This window comes from Bos grunniens, chromosome 4 (assembly GCF_055505025.1).
Source record: "Bos grunniens cultivar Pamir isolate PY7600 chromosome 4, Bosgru_T2T1.0, whole genome shotgun sequence".
Taxonomy (NCBI): domain Eukaryota; kingdom Metazoa; phylum Chordata; class Mammalia; order Artiodactyla; family Bovidae; genus Bos; species Bos grunniens.
Window position 1 is genome coordinate 79713397 of NC_141168.1, and position 15888 is coordinate 79729284.

General features: G+C 35.5%; 2 protein-coding genes across 3 annotated transcripts in view; one reads left to right on the forward strand and one right to left on the reverse strand.

Moving 5' to 3' along the window:
• Positions 1 to 15888, forward strand: part of LOC147374431 (platelet glycoprotein 4) — a 381790-nt gene that overhangs the window by 156154 nt on the left and 209748 nt on the right. The window lies entirely within an intron of this gene.
• Positions 1 to 15888, reverse strand: part of GNAT3 (G protein subunit alpha transducin 3) — a 57312-nt gene that overhangs the window by 23256 nt on the left and 18168 nt on the right. Inside the window, exons 2-4 of one of the 2 annotated variants that reach the window (XM_086398558.1) lie at positions 11449 to 11491; positions 7591 to 7732; positions 2038 to 2195 (exon numbers count right to left, since the gene is read on the reverse strand). In XM_086398558.1, the coding sequence (XP_086254684.1) occupies positions 2038 to 2195; positions 7591 to 7732; positions 11449 to 11491 (343 nt within the window). The remainder of the gene's footprint in view (positions 1 to 2037; positions 2196 to 7590; positions 7733 to 11448; positions 11492 to 15888) is intronic. The other variant, XM_086398559.1, reaches the window with a different exon arrangement.

A 15888-nucleotide genomic window follows, 5' to 3' on the forward strand; every position in this document is an offset into this window, starting at 1 on the left:
ATGGTGTGATCACTCACCTAGAGCCAGACATCCTGGAATGTGAAGTCAAGTGGGCCTTAGAAAGCATCACTACGAACAAAGCTAGTGGAGGTGATGGAATTCCAGTTGAGCTATTTCAAATCCTAAAAGATGACGCTGTGAAAGTGCTGCACTCAGTATGCCAGCAAATTTGGAAAACTCAGCAGTGGCCACAGGACTGGAAAAGGTCAGTTTTCATTCCAATCCCAAAGAAAGGCAATGCCAAAGAATGCTCAAACTACTGCACAATTGTACTCATCTCACATGCTAGTAAAGTAATGCTCCAAATTCTCCAAGCCAGACTTCAACAATATGTGAACCATGAACTTCCAGATGTTCAAGCTGGTTTTAGAAAAGGCAGAGGAACCAGAGATCAAATTGCCAACATTTATTGGATAATCAAAAAAGTAAGAGAGTTCCAGAAAAACATATATTTCTGCTTTATTGACTATGCCAAAGCCTTTTGGGAATACCAGACCACCTGACCTGCCTCTTGAGAAATCTGTATGCAGGTCAGGAAGCAACAGTTAGAACTGGACATGGAATAACAGACTGGTTCCAAATAGGAAAAGGAGTACGTCAAGGCTGTATATTGTCACCATGCTTATTTAACTTCTATGCAGAATACATCATGAGAAACGCTGGGTTGGATAAAACACAAGCTGGAATCAAGATTGCCGGGAGAAATATCAATAACCTCAGATATGCAGATGACACCACCCTTATGGCAGAAAGTGAAGAAGAACTAAAGAGCCTCTTAATGAAAGAGGAGAGTGAAGAAGTTGGCTTAAAACTCAATATTCAAAAAACTAAGATCATGGCATCTGGTCCCATCACTTCATGGCAAATAGATGGGGAAAAAGTGGTAGACTTATTTTTTTGGGCTCCAAAATCACTGCAGATGGTGATTGCAGCCATGAAATTAAAAGACGCTTGCTCCTTGGAAGAAAAATTATGACCAACCTAGATAGCATATTAAAAAGCAGAGACATTACTTTGTCAACAAAGGTCTGTCTAGTCAAGGCTATGGTTTTTCCAGTAGTCATGTATGGATTTGAGAGTTGGAATATAAAGGAAGCTGAGTGCTGAAGAATTGATGCTTTTGAGCTGTGGTGTTGGAGAAGACTCTTGAGAGTCCCTTGGACTGCAAGGAGATCCAACCAGTCCATCCTAAAGTAAATCAGTCCTGAATATTCATCGGAAGGACTGATGCTGAAACTGAAACTCCAATACCTTGGCTACCTGATGCAAAGAGCTGACTTATTTGAAAAACCCTGATGCTGGGAAAGATTGAAGGTGAGAGAAGGGAACGACAGAGCATGAGGTAGTATGATGGCATCACCGACTCAATGGACATGAGTTTGAGTAAACTCTAGGAGTTGTTGATGGACAGGGAGGCCTGGCGTGCTTGCAGTTCATGGGGTTGCAAAGAGCCAGACACAACTGAGTGACTGGACTGAACTGAACTGAACTGAGCTTGGTGCATAATGATTATGTGTGTGTTTGTGCATGGGTGCACATGTATGCTCAGTTACTAAGTCATGTCTGACCCTTTGCAACCTCATGGACTTTAGCCAGGCTCCTCTCCATAGGATTTTCCAGGCAAGAATCCTGGAGGGGGTTGCCATTTCCTCCTCCAGGGGACATTCCTGACCCAGATATCAAACCCGCATTTCCTGCTTAGCAGGCAGATTCTTTATCACTGAGCCACCTGAGAAGCCCATATAATGATTAAATCTTTTTAATTGGGAGAAAATATTTACAACATATATATCTTTTCAGACATATATTAATAGTTTCAAAATTAGTTATTTATAATGCTTCCATGGTTATGTCTTTTACATCTTATTTATATAATCTTGCTCTTTTTTCTTTCCTTTCATTTACTTGTTATTTAGCATGATAAAAATGTAAACCTATTTACTTTTCATTTGTGATTACAAATGCAGAGTATACAGAGTTGCAGTTTTTAAATGTAAATGTTTCAACTACAGTTCCTTTTAAAATGCATTTACTTACTATGCAGCTGAGTCGTTGAGCTGATATTCAGATGCCCTTTCAAAGCAGGCCTGAACTCCTGGATCTCTCCACAGTCGTTTTATTATCTCAGCCAATTCCGGTGTCATGCTGCCATCTTCCAGGGTATTTGCCATCGCACAAAGCTGTCGTTGGTCTTCCTGCAGCATTGTTTTTGTCAGAAGGATAAAAATGTGTTGTTACTTAAACTCACTTATTCTTCTGTTTTCCAAAAGATCACTTCAATTTGATGATTTTTACTTTAGTAACAATTTCATTGAAAATCTATTCACTATGAAGTGAAGTGAAAGTAGCTCAGTCATGTTGGATTCTTTGCGACCCCGTGGACTAGTACAGTCCATGGAATTCTCCAGGACGGAATACTGTAGTGGATAGCCCTTTCCTTCTCCAGGGGATTCTCCCAACCCAGGGATCAAACCCAGGTCTCCAGCATTGCAGGCAGATTCTTTACCAGCTGAGCCACAAGGGAAGCCCACTGTATCTTTAGGTTAATAGAACACAAGTATCTTATAATGCAACTTCTGGCTTATGTCCACAAAAGTCCTTCATTGCAAAAACTGTGAAATATTACATGAAGAAATTAAGGTATTTGGTATTTATCACTGACTTCTAAATATGATGGAAAAAGGGATAACAGTATTTTGGTGTAAGGCCACTGAGCTTCTAGAGGACCAGAACGCTAGTATCAAAGAGCAACAAATCTAATCTAATCGAGCACATTGTATTCCTTTGATCATGGCCATGTATTTTCCAGGAAATAAAAATACCAAGTAAGAATTAGAGTACAAATGGAAATTAAAATTCAATACTCTAAAATTATAGTTTAAAAATATATTGTCATTATTTACCATCACATACCTCTTTGTAATCATAAAAATTACCAATGGTAAACATTTTGATCCACATAAAGTTTTTGAACATCACTGTAGGTGTTGTCATGAGCATTATTTTAGGGCAAATTAATAGGGCAGAGGTGAGATTTCATTAGGAAAAGAAGGGAAGAAAGTAAAGGAAAGAAAAAAAAGAGGAAAAGGAGAAAAGAAAACCAAGTATTGTGTTATTCCTGATGGAATATTTGGAGGTGACAAGGGCAAAAGGAAGTTTGAATAAATAACACAGTCCACAGTTTACTTAAACTAATGATCCAAACTGGTTTATGACTAAAAAAATTTCATTAAGAATGTGCGTTTCAGAATAATTCAATTATTGGCCATGATGCTAGAGCAGGCAAATGGAGAAATCTAGGCTCAAATCTTAGTTGTCAGATTCCAAAGCCCATATTCTTTTTGCTGACTATTTTTCATAACAACTCACATGACATTTAGCACATGTGATATCTCACACAGTCCTTACAAGACACTATATTTTCTCTATCTTACAAATGAGGAAACTAAAACTTGGAGGTAAATTTGCCAAATCAATAAAGATGTAAGTATCAGAAAAAGAATCAAGCCTAAACACATTTTCTGCAAAATTAGGTGGCTACCAGTGAAGTATGTCCAACAAGATCCTGATGCCTTTCTGATACAACTCAATTTATTACTTGAAATTGATGATAGGCTTGTGCCACCATTTTTTCTAAAAATCTGCTCTTTGTATAAAAAATGAAGGGTGTCTGTGACACTGTTAAAGAAAGGCTCTGTTAAGACTAAAAAGTCCATTTTATCTTTCTTCACAATCCAATTTTACTGCTAAGCCAAACTGATTAGATGACTGTTAGGCCACAAATTTTAACTGGCCCAAATCAAAGGCTTTGACCTGTCATTTTATTGTGTCAACACAAGATGAACTTTAAAATCCTTCCTCCAGAATAGTTGGATATGACAGGAAACTGTCATATCCTAGATAAATTTAAGGGATGTTTAATCATTTTCCAAATATTAATTCACTGCAGGTTTGAGTGGCATCCTAAATAAATTTTATTTCCCTATCATATATTTGGAAAAGTTTGGGAATTATGGTGGTTCTAGAATAACTCATTTTCTTTACGTTGGTTAGCTCATAAGTTTTCCAGACTTTCTTCATCAATATTAGGAACCTCAGATGAATCTCGAACCTTGTGTAACTCATTCTGAACCCTAGAATCATATTTTGAAAGATTATGGAAAAAAATACATCAAGGAAGGAAAAGATATCATAGCCTAATAATTTGCAGAAATGTCAGGTTTGAAATGCCAAGTTTTAATTACAGGATTTTCAGAAGCTTTGCTTATAAATATTGTTTGTGAATTTCCTAAAAATTGTTACAGTGCATATGTATCCCAAACTTATTTGATTATAGAACTTTTGTCATAGAACATCTTGAGTAATCAGTGTTCTTTACTTCAAATTATAGGATTCACTTCATAGGGTGCTTTGTCAAAGATGGTCGCAACACCTACAATGTGTGTTGCACTTTTCAGCATTCTTTTAGTCAGTCTAATGACTGTTTTAGATTTCTAAAATAGAATATAGTAATATTGAGAGAGAATTAGTAAATGCCTTTATTATTTCCCTGTTTTGTTTCTTCAACTTTACCATCTTTAAAAGCTTTTGAAATAGCTGATGCTTTATAACTACTTGGTCAACACCATTTTTCTTCTCTAGAGGGCAAATACTATTTCTATCTCATTTATGGCTGATTCTTCAGGGTATTCCTAGTATCCAGTTAGTTGTCTAGGGAAGCCCCTAAAGTCACTCAGTCATGTCCGACTCTTTGCGACCCCATGGACTATACAGTCCCTGGAATTCTCCAAGCCAGAATACTGGAGTGGGTAGCCTTTCCCTTCTCCAGGGGATCTTCCCAACCCAGGGATCGAACCCAGGTCTCCCATGTTGCAGGTGGATTCTTTACCAGCTGAGCCACAAGGGAAGCACAAATAAATAATAGTTTAGTTTAGAATAACAACTTTTCAAATGATATTGGATGTATACTTCAATACATAAATGGTAACGAGCCTATATTCACTGAGATTATTAGAAAGTAATAATATCTAATACTGGGAGCTTATATTTTTTCATAATTAGTGTTTGTATGAATTTATTATTCTTGCTTCCTCTTGTAATAATCATTGTAATTTAATGATGAAAGCTAACACTTTGTGGATGAAAAACCTGAAACTTAAGTATCTTGTCCAAACTTGCAGAACCAGTGACCAGTAAAGCTCATGTATATTTTCTGTTAGAAATCTTTTTCTTTTTGAATGGCAATCTGTGTGGTGAGGTATAAATGGTTATGTAAAAATATATATACTGTGTATCTAAGTTATTGAGAGTCACAGGACACCAGAACTGTGAAAGCCACACTTAAGTGCTTAACAATTAATCTGTCAAACAAATAGCCTGAGTCAGGTAGGGAGTATATTAATCTCAAAATCAAATACTAAAGAAGAATGTGATTGAAATTGCTATAATCTACATTAATTGAAATAAAAGTATGAGCCATGTAGTACCTGACAACTGTGATGCTTGATACTTGAGGACATAGGTCCTCCTAAGAAGTTATGTCAGTTGTTTAGTGGTGCTTAAGTTAGTCTATTTACCCCATTTAATGTATGGTTTGAATAAATGACCTTTCTTTTTATTTTGTAGTTAGCATAATGGCAGCAATATACAGAGTCTGTTTTCACTCCACCTTCATGCTAGATCTTTACGAGTTTTAACCAACACATTCCAGGTCTTTAGTGATGACTGCTATCTGATTTGCAAACATTGGGCTTCATGAAGCAAAAAATATATTTAACTAAGTATCAGTAGGCAAGGTTGTGACACAAATATATGGAATATTACACATGCAAACTTGCTAAATCATTCTCAGAGGAATGTTGAAGGAACACCTGTTCTAAGAACTGTTATTGTTTAAAAGAAATAAAAGAAAAGAAATAGTCCTAATTCTTAAAAATATTTTTACAAAACTCCTTGCATAGGGAAAAGCTCTATAACAGAAGCCAGGAGAATTGAGTTTTGCCCTAAACTCTAGTTATTTAATTCAGGCCAAATTGCTAATCCTCTTTGCCCCTTGTTATTACTATTTTTTTAAATAAGGGATTATTTCAAGTTGTCTCTTAATAGTCAGTTTAAAATCCTAGGTTCTTAGAAAAGCCAGGGTCTGAACTATAAATGAACACTAAATCATAGAATAATAAAGACCAAAAGGATATTAGCATTCAGCTCCTTCAAGTTCGCCCTTCACATGTGAGGGAAACGGTAACCTAGAGAAATATTATCTTTAACTTAGTGGAGCCAAGTTGTGGGGAAGCTAAAAATGGAAGGCACACCCAGCAGAAATCCTGACTCTGCTTTACAATCTGCCCCAAGGACACGCGGAGCATTTCTGTGCTCTCTGCTGGAAAGTGGCAGAACCAAAGGGGATTTAGGGACATGAAAGGTATTTTTCTCTTCATCCTAATGAGTGCCAAGAGTCATTTACATGGTTTAACCTTTAACTTCTCAAGAGGAGGGGAGAGCACAAGTATCATTGTCTTCTCTATACCTACTATATCATTCCTCTCTATATTCATTGTTAGTATGTGAAAGTGAAATTCGTTCAGTTGTATCTGACTCTTTGTGACCCCATGGACTATACAGTCCATGGAATTTTCCAGGCCAGAATACTGGGCTGAGTAGCCTTTCCCTTCTCCAGGGGATTTTCCCAACCCAGGGATCGAACCCGGGTCTCCCACATTACAGGCGGATTCTTTACTAGCTGATCCACTTTTTAGTATAACAAGGTACCTAAAAATTATACTGGGAACAGTTTAGTTGACATTATCCAGAGGCAATCAGATGCTCCCAGAGAGAATAAAGGGAAATGGGTGAGTTCTTCCTATAGATTGTACACAATCTGTTTCAAGCTATGATTAACTATACCACTCTTTGCATAATACTATAGGTTTAATTTGCTAACTAAAATAGTTTTATATGTTGGCACATAAATTGTTTTCAAGTAGGTAAAATTTTTATACATTTTAACATAAAATCTTATATATTATATAAAAAAAGACGAAACTATCTGCTACCTTGTAAACAAATAATGACTGAGTATATTTATTATGCAAACATTTTCTCATACAATTTTGAATTTTTTTAAAAAAATTAACTTTATAAAATAATCACTTCCTTGTGCCACATATTTTTTGTAATTATTATTGAACATTATTGATAGTTGTAGTATTGTTCTTAAAAATAAACTCTCCATGAAATGGCTCATAATTAAACTTAATATAGAGATATTACAGTTTGATTTTATGGACTAGACTCTTGTATTTAGCAAATATAAGTATTTATATTTGATATAGTGTATTATTTGATACTGGGCTTCCCTGGTGGCCGATTGAGTCCTAGGAAAACAGTTATTGTTGAGTAAGATGAGAGCGCACAGTCAAAAGGAAAGTTCCATTTAAAGGAAAATAGGAAATCTTACACTAAACAGAATTCATACTTTCAAATTCATGTTTTATATTCTTATATTTTGGTGTAGATTAATACTACAGATCTATTAGGTCCCACTGTTTATGGTTCAGACTCCAATACAGCTGTCATTATTTGCATACTTACTGCACTTCTAGGATTTACATAATCAATCTCCAGGGTTGCCATGGCTTTCACAATAGCTAGGATGGATTGCAATGTATTACTGTAAATTACTGCTTTGAACTCCATGCATTCTTGCTCACTGTAACCGTTCTTATGGATGATCCTATAATTTAAACATGAAAAGCTTTTGTCAGTTGAATAGTTGATTTTTTCTACTATTAAACACATCAATAATAATTTGCATAAAATTATAGTATACATTTTTGTTAAAAACAGAAGACCATTTTATGGGTTTGAATTTTTATTTTCATTGGGATTTAATGTAGTATTTTCTTTCTGAGCTCCTAAGCTAAATACAAAGAGGACTTAATGATTTGCTCTAGATAAACTACAATTTAAAATGGGTAAATCATGAGCTTTTTACTGAGCAAGATTATTTCTTTCTGAGAGAAAGACTTTCCAGATTCCCAGGACAAAGATATACACAGAGTTCTGAAACGTTTTTTAGTGTTTGTAACATGATGTCTAGAGGAAATGAAGTAATTTACTATAGCATCCACATCTTTTCCTATCACTTAAGACACACAGGAAAAATAGGAGTGCCTGCTTTCTATTTATAACAGTAACAAAGGCATCCTTTTAAATGGTGGTAACCACCTTCTGTTAAATCCCTTGTCACTGTTCCGTGTGTGTACGTGCCACTGAGTTCTCAAAGCTGAAATGCCTAGACATTTAACTTGGCTGAACTCTTCTTTCCCTTCCACTCATTCAATCAGAACTCAATTTTATTACTAGTTTTGGAATACACACCTATTAAAAGGTTCTTTGTGTATGCTAATCACTTTATTACATTTCTATTGCATAATATATTCTTGTTTTTTTTTTTTAATTGCTTTTAAAATGAACTGCGTGTTCATTAGGCATCATTTAGATGAGAGATTACTAGGGATTTGTGTTGCATCCATACACACAGAGGCTTTAGTATAGGGAGTAAAAAGAACACAAATGCCTCCAAAGACATTAAAACCTCCAAATGCAAATACTCTTAGTGAAAAGAGTAAAGGCAGTACCTATATCTATTATTTATTGTTTTTAATATTGGATTGCCAATACTGGCTGTATTTATATTCAGTACTTCAAATGGCCATATTTGTCCTACTGTATTAAACAACTGACTAGGTGAATAAGATAGTCAATTAAAGACTATATAGTGAAAAAACAGTAAAACGTTTTTATGGATACATTAAGAATAAGTTCAGGAAAGAAATCCCAGTTCTCTGTCAAAAATTAAAATTAGAATATTACTTTAATTATTAAATTTAAATGGCAATTATAAATAAACCTGGGGGCATTTAGGTTTTCTTCCTGGAACAAGTTCTTATCTCTGTCCTTTTTCCATGGAATGAGAACTACCTGTCACCAAGCAAATTAACAGCAAAGTTAACAAAATCGGCTGTAGTGGGACGTGAGCAACACTGCTTTTCTAGGGGCTGCGATTACTGCAATTACTGTGAGATAGAACTCTCCGTCTGCAAGTTCATTCCTAGATCTGCTCAAATTAATAAGCGTTTACTAGGCATTTTCGGCAACGTATTTCAAACACTGAAGAGAATGAATAAAGTATAAATATCCTTCTTCCCTAAAAACATAGACCAGTGCTCTATTGTCCCATACAGTAGCCACACGACATGTTAATTAAAATTAAATAAAATTTAAAAGTTAGCTCCTCAATCACATTAGCCACATATGGAGAGTACAGATGTAATAATATTCCTGTCATCACAGAATGTGCTATTGGAGAGTACTAGATTACAGGAAGGTAGGGCATGAAATCCTATTTTTGTACAGTATGATAATGTATAGCAAAAATACTGGCAGGTGGAATGAACTAGAAAAAGTGATCAACCCAACCGGGAGAGGTGGTAAGGGATCAGGGAGGATCATCAGCAGTGATGATCAGTTAATTTTTCAGGGATAAATGGTTATTTCCAGAGAGTCAAAAGGAAAAAGAACACTTTGAGCAGGAGAATCAGTGTGACCAAACAGATGCTTACAATTATCAAGCTTTCAGTATGTGCCAAACGTTTTAAGTGCTTATGTGTCATCTTGTTTCTTGCAATAAGTCCTGACTTAAAAGTAGGTATCTATAAAAGTATCACCTACATTTAAAGGTAGAAACAAAGGCATTAATACATAAAGACGCTGTCCCTGACTTATTCCATTAATGGATGGTACAGCTGGTCAACACACACAGCCTGATTTCAGAGCCTGTGATCTTAGCCACTAGGCTATATTGCCACCCATGGTATGCTAGTCCATAGCACTGTGTAAGTTCAGCATTTCTGAGGAGAAAGGAGGAGGGGGAGGGACTACGGGGTATTAGGATGAAGAGATAGGCAAGAGTTGAATTCTGAAGTGTTTAAGAGTTCTAGGAGTTTGATCTTGTTAATACAGGTGAAGAGTTCAATTCATGAAAGAGATAAAATAGTTTCTGCAGAGATAGCTGGTGGCAGTGTGGCTAACAGTGGAAAGAAGAGGAGAAGGAGAAATGACATAGTGTGATACCACTGTAATCCAGGTTAGCAATGCCAAGGTTCTGAACTGAGGCAGTGACAGTAGAGTTAGGTGACGTGTTTGGAGACATAACTTGTGTAGATGTTGCATAACGTGGTTGAGAGAGTGAGGGGTCACTGTAACTACACATAGATTTATTTCTGTAGAGGCTGCTGTTGCTATAACTCATTGCAGGGGACAAAAGGGCACATGGGAAGATAAGTTTAGTGTTGTTTATTCTGATTTAGACCTATCCGTAGAATATAGAGGCAGATATTATATGCTTCCCTAGCTCGAAGTGTGGGCTTCCCTGGTGGCTCAGAGGTAAAGAAGCCACCTGCCAATGCGGGGAACCCAGGTTTGATCCCTGGGTTGGGAATATCCCCTGGAGAAGGGCATGGCAACCCACTCCAGTATTCTTGCCTGGAAAATCCCATGGACAGAGGGGCCTGGTGGGCTACAGTCCATGGGGTCACAAGAGTTGGATATAGTGACCAAACAACATTAGACTACAAATAGATAATTTCATCATTAGTTGGGATCATTCCATCACCAGGATACATTCCAAAGAAAAAGATCCTCAAGCATAGTAAAAAATAAGTTCAAAAAAATGATTATCTTCTTCTCCTATAGCAATGATGGTCCTTTAAAATTCTCCAGCAGTGACATAGTCATGAGATTTCATGTTTTCATCTCCCCTTAGTATTTCATTTACTCATTTAGATATTGCATTCTTAAATTATAGCATTTTTGTGCTCATAATATCCTTATTCAGAATTCAGGTCTATTTATTTTATTGTAAAGAGAAAAAAACATAGAGAAAAAATACAAAAATAAATTGAAATCCGTGATGATAAAAACTTTAAATATTCATTTCATTCCCATGCATGAGGAATGCCAATTAAGTTAAAAATATTGTTCCCTCCTAATTTCAAATGGATCACTGACATATGTTGAAATGTTTATGGCTTATGTTCATGATATTAAGACCCTGAATCATACCTATATTAATATATTTAAAACATAATTGCTTTTAGTAGTCATCTTGTTGAGAGGCAAAATTTGAAAGAAAAATGGAAATTATAATATTACTCATCTGTTATGCTTACAGATAAAGGATTGGAGGAATATTTGCACAGGAAATGTGACAGCTCTGCCACTATCTGTGGTTTAGAGACTATCAATTAGTTTTTCCGAAAGTATTATTTAAGTCATAGTCAAATACATGGTCTCTCGTGTTGCAGGTGGATTCTTTACCAGCTGAGCCACAGGGGAAGCCCACATGGAGACACTGAACAATAAATGTTTAAAATAGTGGGCACCTACTTCATTTGTTTCACAATGGTACTTTTTCCAGATTCTCCTGCTCCTGCAATAGAAATATGGGAGTGTTATCAACTGATATACCAAGTTCTCATAGACATTAAAACCTGTGACTCTCTTGTGGGTTAATCTTTTACAGACCACCTCTTATGTAAAGAAGGAGAGTAATCAATCAGGACTTGAAAGGTATTATTGGCTGTCTACTTTCTAAGATAGTAGCAACCCCTCTATTTTGATACTAGAGTCAGATATAGTTCTGGTTCCAAGGTAGAATGTGTTTTGTAAACCAAGAAGTGTATACCATCAGGAAAACATCAGTTCAGTTCAGTCACTCAGTCATGTCCAGCTCTTTGCAACCCCATGGACTGCAGCACACTAGGCTTACCTGTCCATCACCAGCTCCCGGAGTTTACGCAAACTCATGTCCATTGAGTTGGTGATGACATATCTATATATTATTGCATTTAAACATGACTTTACAAAAGCTTTTCTCTCCTAAGTTTTCAACTCTCCCCTCAAATGGTTCCAACTTTATAGTTTCTCTGTGTGTGTTAGTTGTTTAGTCGTGTCCAACTCTTTGTGACCCCATGGACTGTACAGCCCGCCGGGCTCTTCTGTCCACGGGATTTTCCAGGCAAGGACACTGGAGTGGGTTGCTATTTCCTTCTCCAGGGGATCTTCCCAACCCAGGGATCGAACTCGGGTCTCCGGCATTGCAGCAGGATGCTTTACTGTCTGAGCTACTAGTCTCTAGATCACTCCAGAATGTGTCTTCCTATATCCTATGTGATTAAATAGCAAGGAAAAAAAGACAATAATTTATTTCCAGAACTATTCAAAGCCTATTCTGATTGAAGGATGAGCTTTTGTTTTCATCATCATGTTTATCTTGTTACATAGAAATTTTATGTTTAAAATAGAAAGCTGCCTATAATACTAAGCAAACCTAAAGAGCCGTCGGGATAACAATAACAAAGGAATGAATGTCTCACAATGGATTACACATTCCGGAGAGAGGGGAAAGGAGTGGCAGTAATATCATAGAGAACCAATTGCATTTATCTGGGGGCATCTATTTAGTTGATGATATACAATATACAACTGTATTTTGGTATTGTTGGCAAACATGTAAAAAGCTACAAAATTCACATGATTTAAAAATTTTAAAACATAAACTTTTAATGAAAAAAATATAATTTTCTGTGCTATACAGAAGAACTTTGTTGTTTACCCTTCTATATATACCAGTTTATATCTGCTTATCCAAAACTCCCAATTCACCCTTCTCCTGCCCCTCCCTCCCCTGGCAACCACCAATCTATTTTCTAGGTCCCTGATCTCTTTCTATTTCATAGATAGGTTCGTTTGTGTCATATTTTAGAGTCCACATATAAGTGATATCATATGGTGTTTGTCCTTCTCTTTCTGACTAACTTCACTTATGATAATCTCTGGTTGCTTTTCTGTTGCTGCAAATGACATTATTTCATTTTTAATGGCTGAGTAGTATTCCATTGTGTATATGCACCACATCTTCTTTATCCTTTCATCTGTTTGTGGACACTTAGGTTGTTTCTATGTCTTGGTTATTGTGAGTAGTGCTGCTATGGACATTAGGGTGGGTGTATCTTTTCAAATTATAGTTTTGTCTGGATATATGCCCAAGAGTGGGATTGCTAGATCGTATGGCAGTTCCATTTTTAGCTTTCTGAGGAACTTCTGTACTATTTTCCATAGTGCTTGCACCAACTTATGTCACCACCAACACTGCAGGAGGGTTCCCTCTTCTCCACATATCCTCTCCAGCATTTGTAACTTGCAGACATTTTAGTGATATCAGGCAACTTCTTGAAATTTGGTAATTCTGGGTTTATACATGGGAGAAAAGCAGGGGGTCATCAAGAGTTGATAAAACCTGAATAATACAAATCTGTTCATAAAGTTTTTATATAGAATCACTAAACTTTAATAAATTGAGGAAAACTCAATGTTCCTCAGGTTATAATTAACATTTATCAATAAAAATGTGACATTGAAATATAATATTGATGAAGGGCCTATAAAAAAAGATCAATGAGTGAATATTTAACCTTACACTAATTTCTATATCCTTAAGAGAAGCAAAGGCTTTGATATGTTATTATGAAATTGAGTCATAGGACATCTTTAAAGTCTGTGTGCTTGTTAACTCTGGACAAATTTCAAAGCAGCACTACTAAGACAATTTAAATATCCAGGAAAAACCCAAAGTTAGGAAACTTGATTAATAGATGTAAACATATCCCTTACCAGCATGGTAATCAACTGCCTTGTTTTACCAAAACTAGTATAATTTTATGGAACAAAAGTCATGACTTCTGGCAACCCTGAATCTAAGAATTTTATTCAAATTATATGAAAATCTATATTGAATCAGAAGATCTTGACTACACTATCTAAATTTCTAAACCCACTGTTGCCCACTATTGTCCTTTCCTTGCCTCACTTTTTTCCCTAGCACTTACCTCATTCTAGAAAGTAACACATTATTCACATATAGTTTTTAAATTTTCCTGTCTGTCTGCAAGCACTACAGAGTAAATTCCACAAGGGCAAGGGAATTAGTCTGTTTTGTTCACTTACATATTGAAAGCACATAGAAGAGTGCTTAATAGTAGAATCTCAATGAAACAAATGCATTATTTAAACTCAGACAGTACTTCAAAAGTAACATTTTGTCCTTGTGTTTTATATGTTTCTTCACATTGAATTTCTCCCTGACTCAATGTTTTCTTAAACTCTGATGAGCAAATACAACTACACCTCAGTTTAATTCTACTTCACAGAAAATTGGTTTTTTCTTACTCAGAGGAAATTTTCTTATGTTTTTCTAAGAAAATTACGTATCTGTAGCCATCTGAAAGAACTGCCCACCTTACAGGATACTGAGGAATCAAAGTAGTAAAGCTATGGTAAATAATTTTATTGCTGGTGATGATTTATAGATTATTCCTCTTGGATAAACCTCCAGCATACTTTGCTTTATGGTTTAATGCTAGTCTTTTCCACACCACTCATTGTGAAATTATACAACGAAGTTGATAAATACAAAATCAGCCTCAGCAAATTTGCTAATCTTTTTTCATAGATTTTAAATCTAATCAAACAAAATTCACAGATGGGGCACAATCATTTAATAGAGGCTTCCATGTGTAAGAATGAGAAATTTGAGATAGTGAAAATCACAATAAAATATCACCTCACTTGTTTTTAGAAGACAACTGGCTATATTATTTTCCATGGCTAAGTGTTATGTTTGTGAGGATGGCAAGAGTAAATCAATGAGCTTTGCACAGTATCTTGGTTTACTGGCTTTATGTAATTTGCTATTTTGCTCCAGACTGCATCACTTTGAAAGAAAAGTTATTCAATAAGATTATAAAACTGTTCTTGGTAGTTTTTGAAAAAACTCCAACAGTAGACGTAGACATTAGAAATCGCAGCATCATCCTACACAACTAAAAGATTTGTAGTATATCTTACTTCTCTAAATATGTTTTCAGTTTTGCTAGATGGAAAATTGCAGGGTTCTGGGGATATGGGAGGAAAACCAATTGGCCCCATAGAAACCCCAGGACTTATCCATTCAGAAATAGTTTATGTTGCATTTTCTTCAACTAGAGTGGAAGCACTGAATGAAAAAATTTTCGAGAAAATTTGAGAGATTGAGAATGTCTCATTTTTAACTATCAGTTACATAATGGTATAATATCTATAATTTCTAAAATGAAGTGAAAATAATTTAGATAATTTTCATTTAATTTCAGTTATCTATCTTGAGAATAATAATCTGTGTAAAGACTTTTCCAGAATTGTATCAGCATATGTATCATGGACAGATATACATTTGAACCACTGTTGAACACATAAAAATTTTTTAAATAATCACAACTATATTTCATTAAGATCTGGCAAGTTTCCAGAACTATTTCTGATGCCAAAGGGTATGTTATTATACAAGGATTGTTGATAACCGGTCATTCAGATGTGTGTCAGATAGGCAGAATAATCACTTTTGAAAAAACAGCATTACTCTTTAATGAAATTCTGTATGAAAACTATTTTCCTTTGAAAGATTTTAAAATAGCTACCTGAATAATTTCCTACTCTATGTGGTGACTTCAGGCTTCTATATGAAGGCCCAGTATAGGCAGCTATAGGAATAAGATGAAAATTCCTGAAGAAAAGCCCATCTGTCTAAAATCTAATTTATTATTTGCCCTGCTGCAAAGTTTTTTTAGGAATAAATTATTGAGTCCCATGCTCACAATGTTTCTAGGTCTTAGTTCACAATAATCATTCCATTCCTGTAAGATTAGATCATGCTACATGGCCAAATATAGACATCAAAATAGTGTGTTTACACAACCCAAGGGCATCCTGGAATAATCTGTTCCTTCCTAA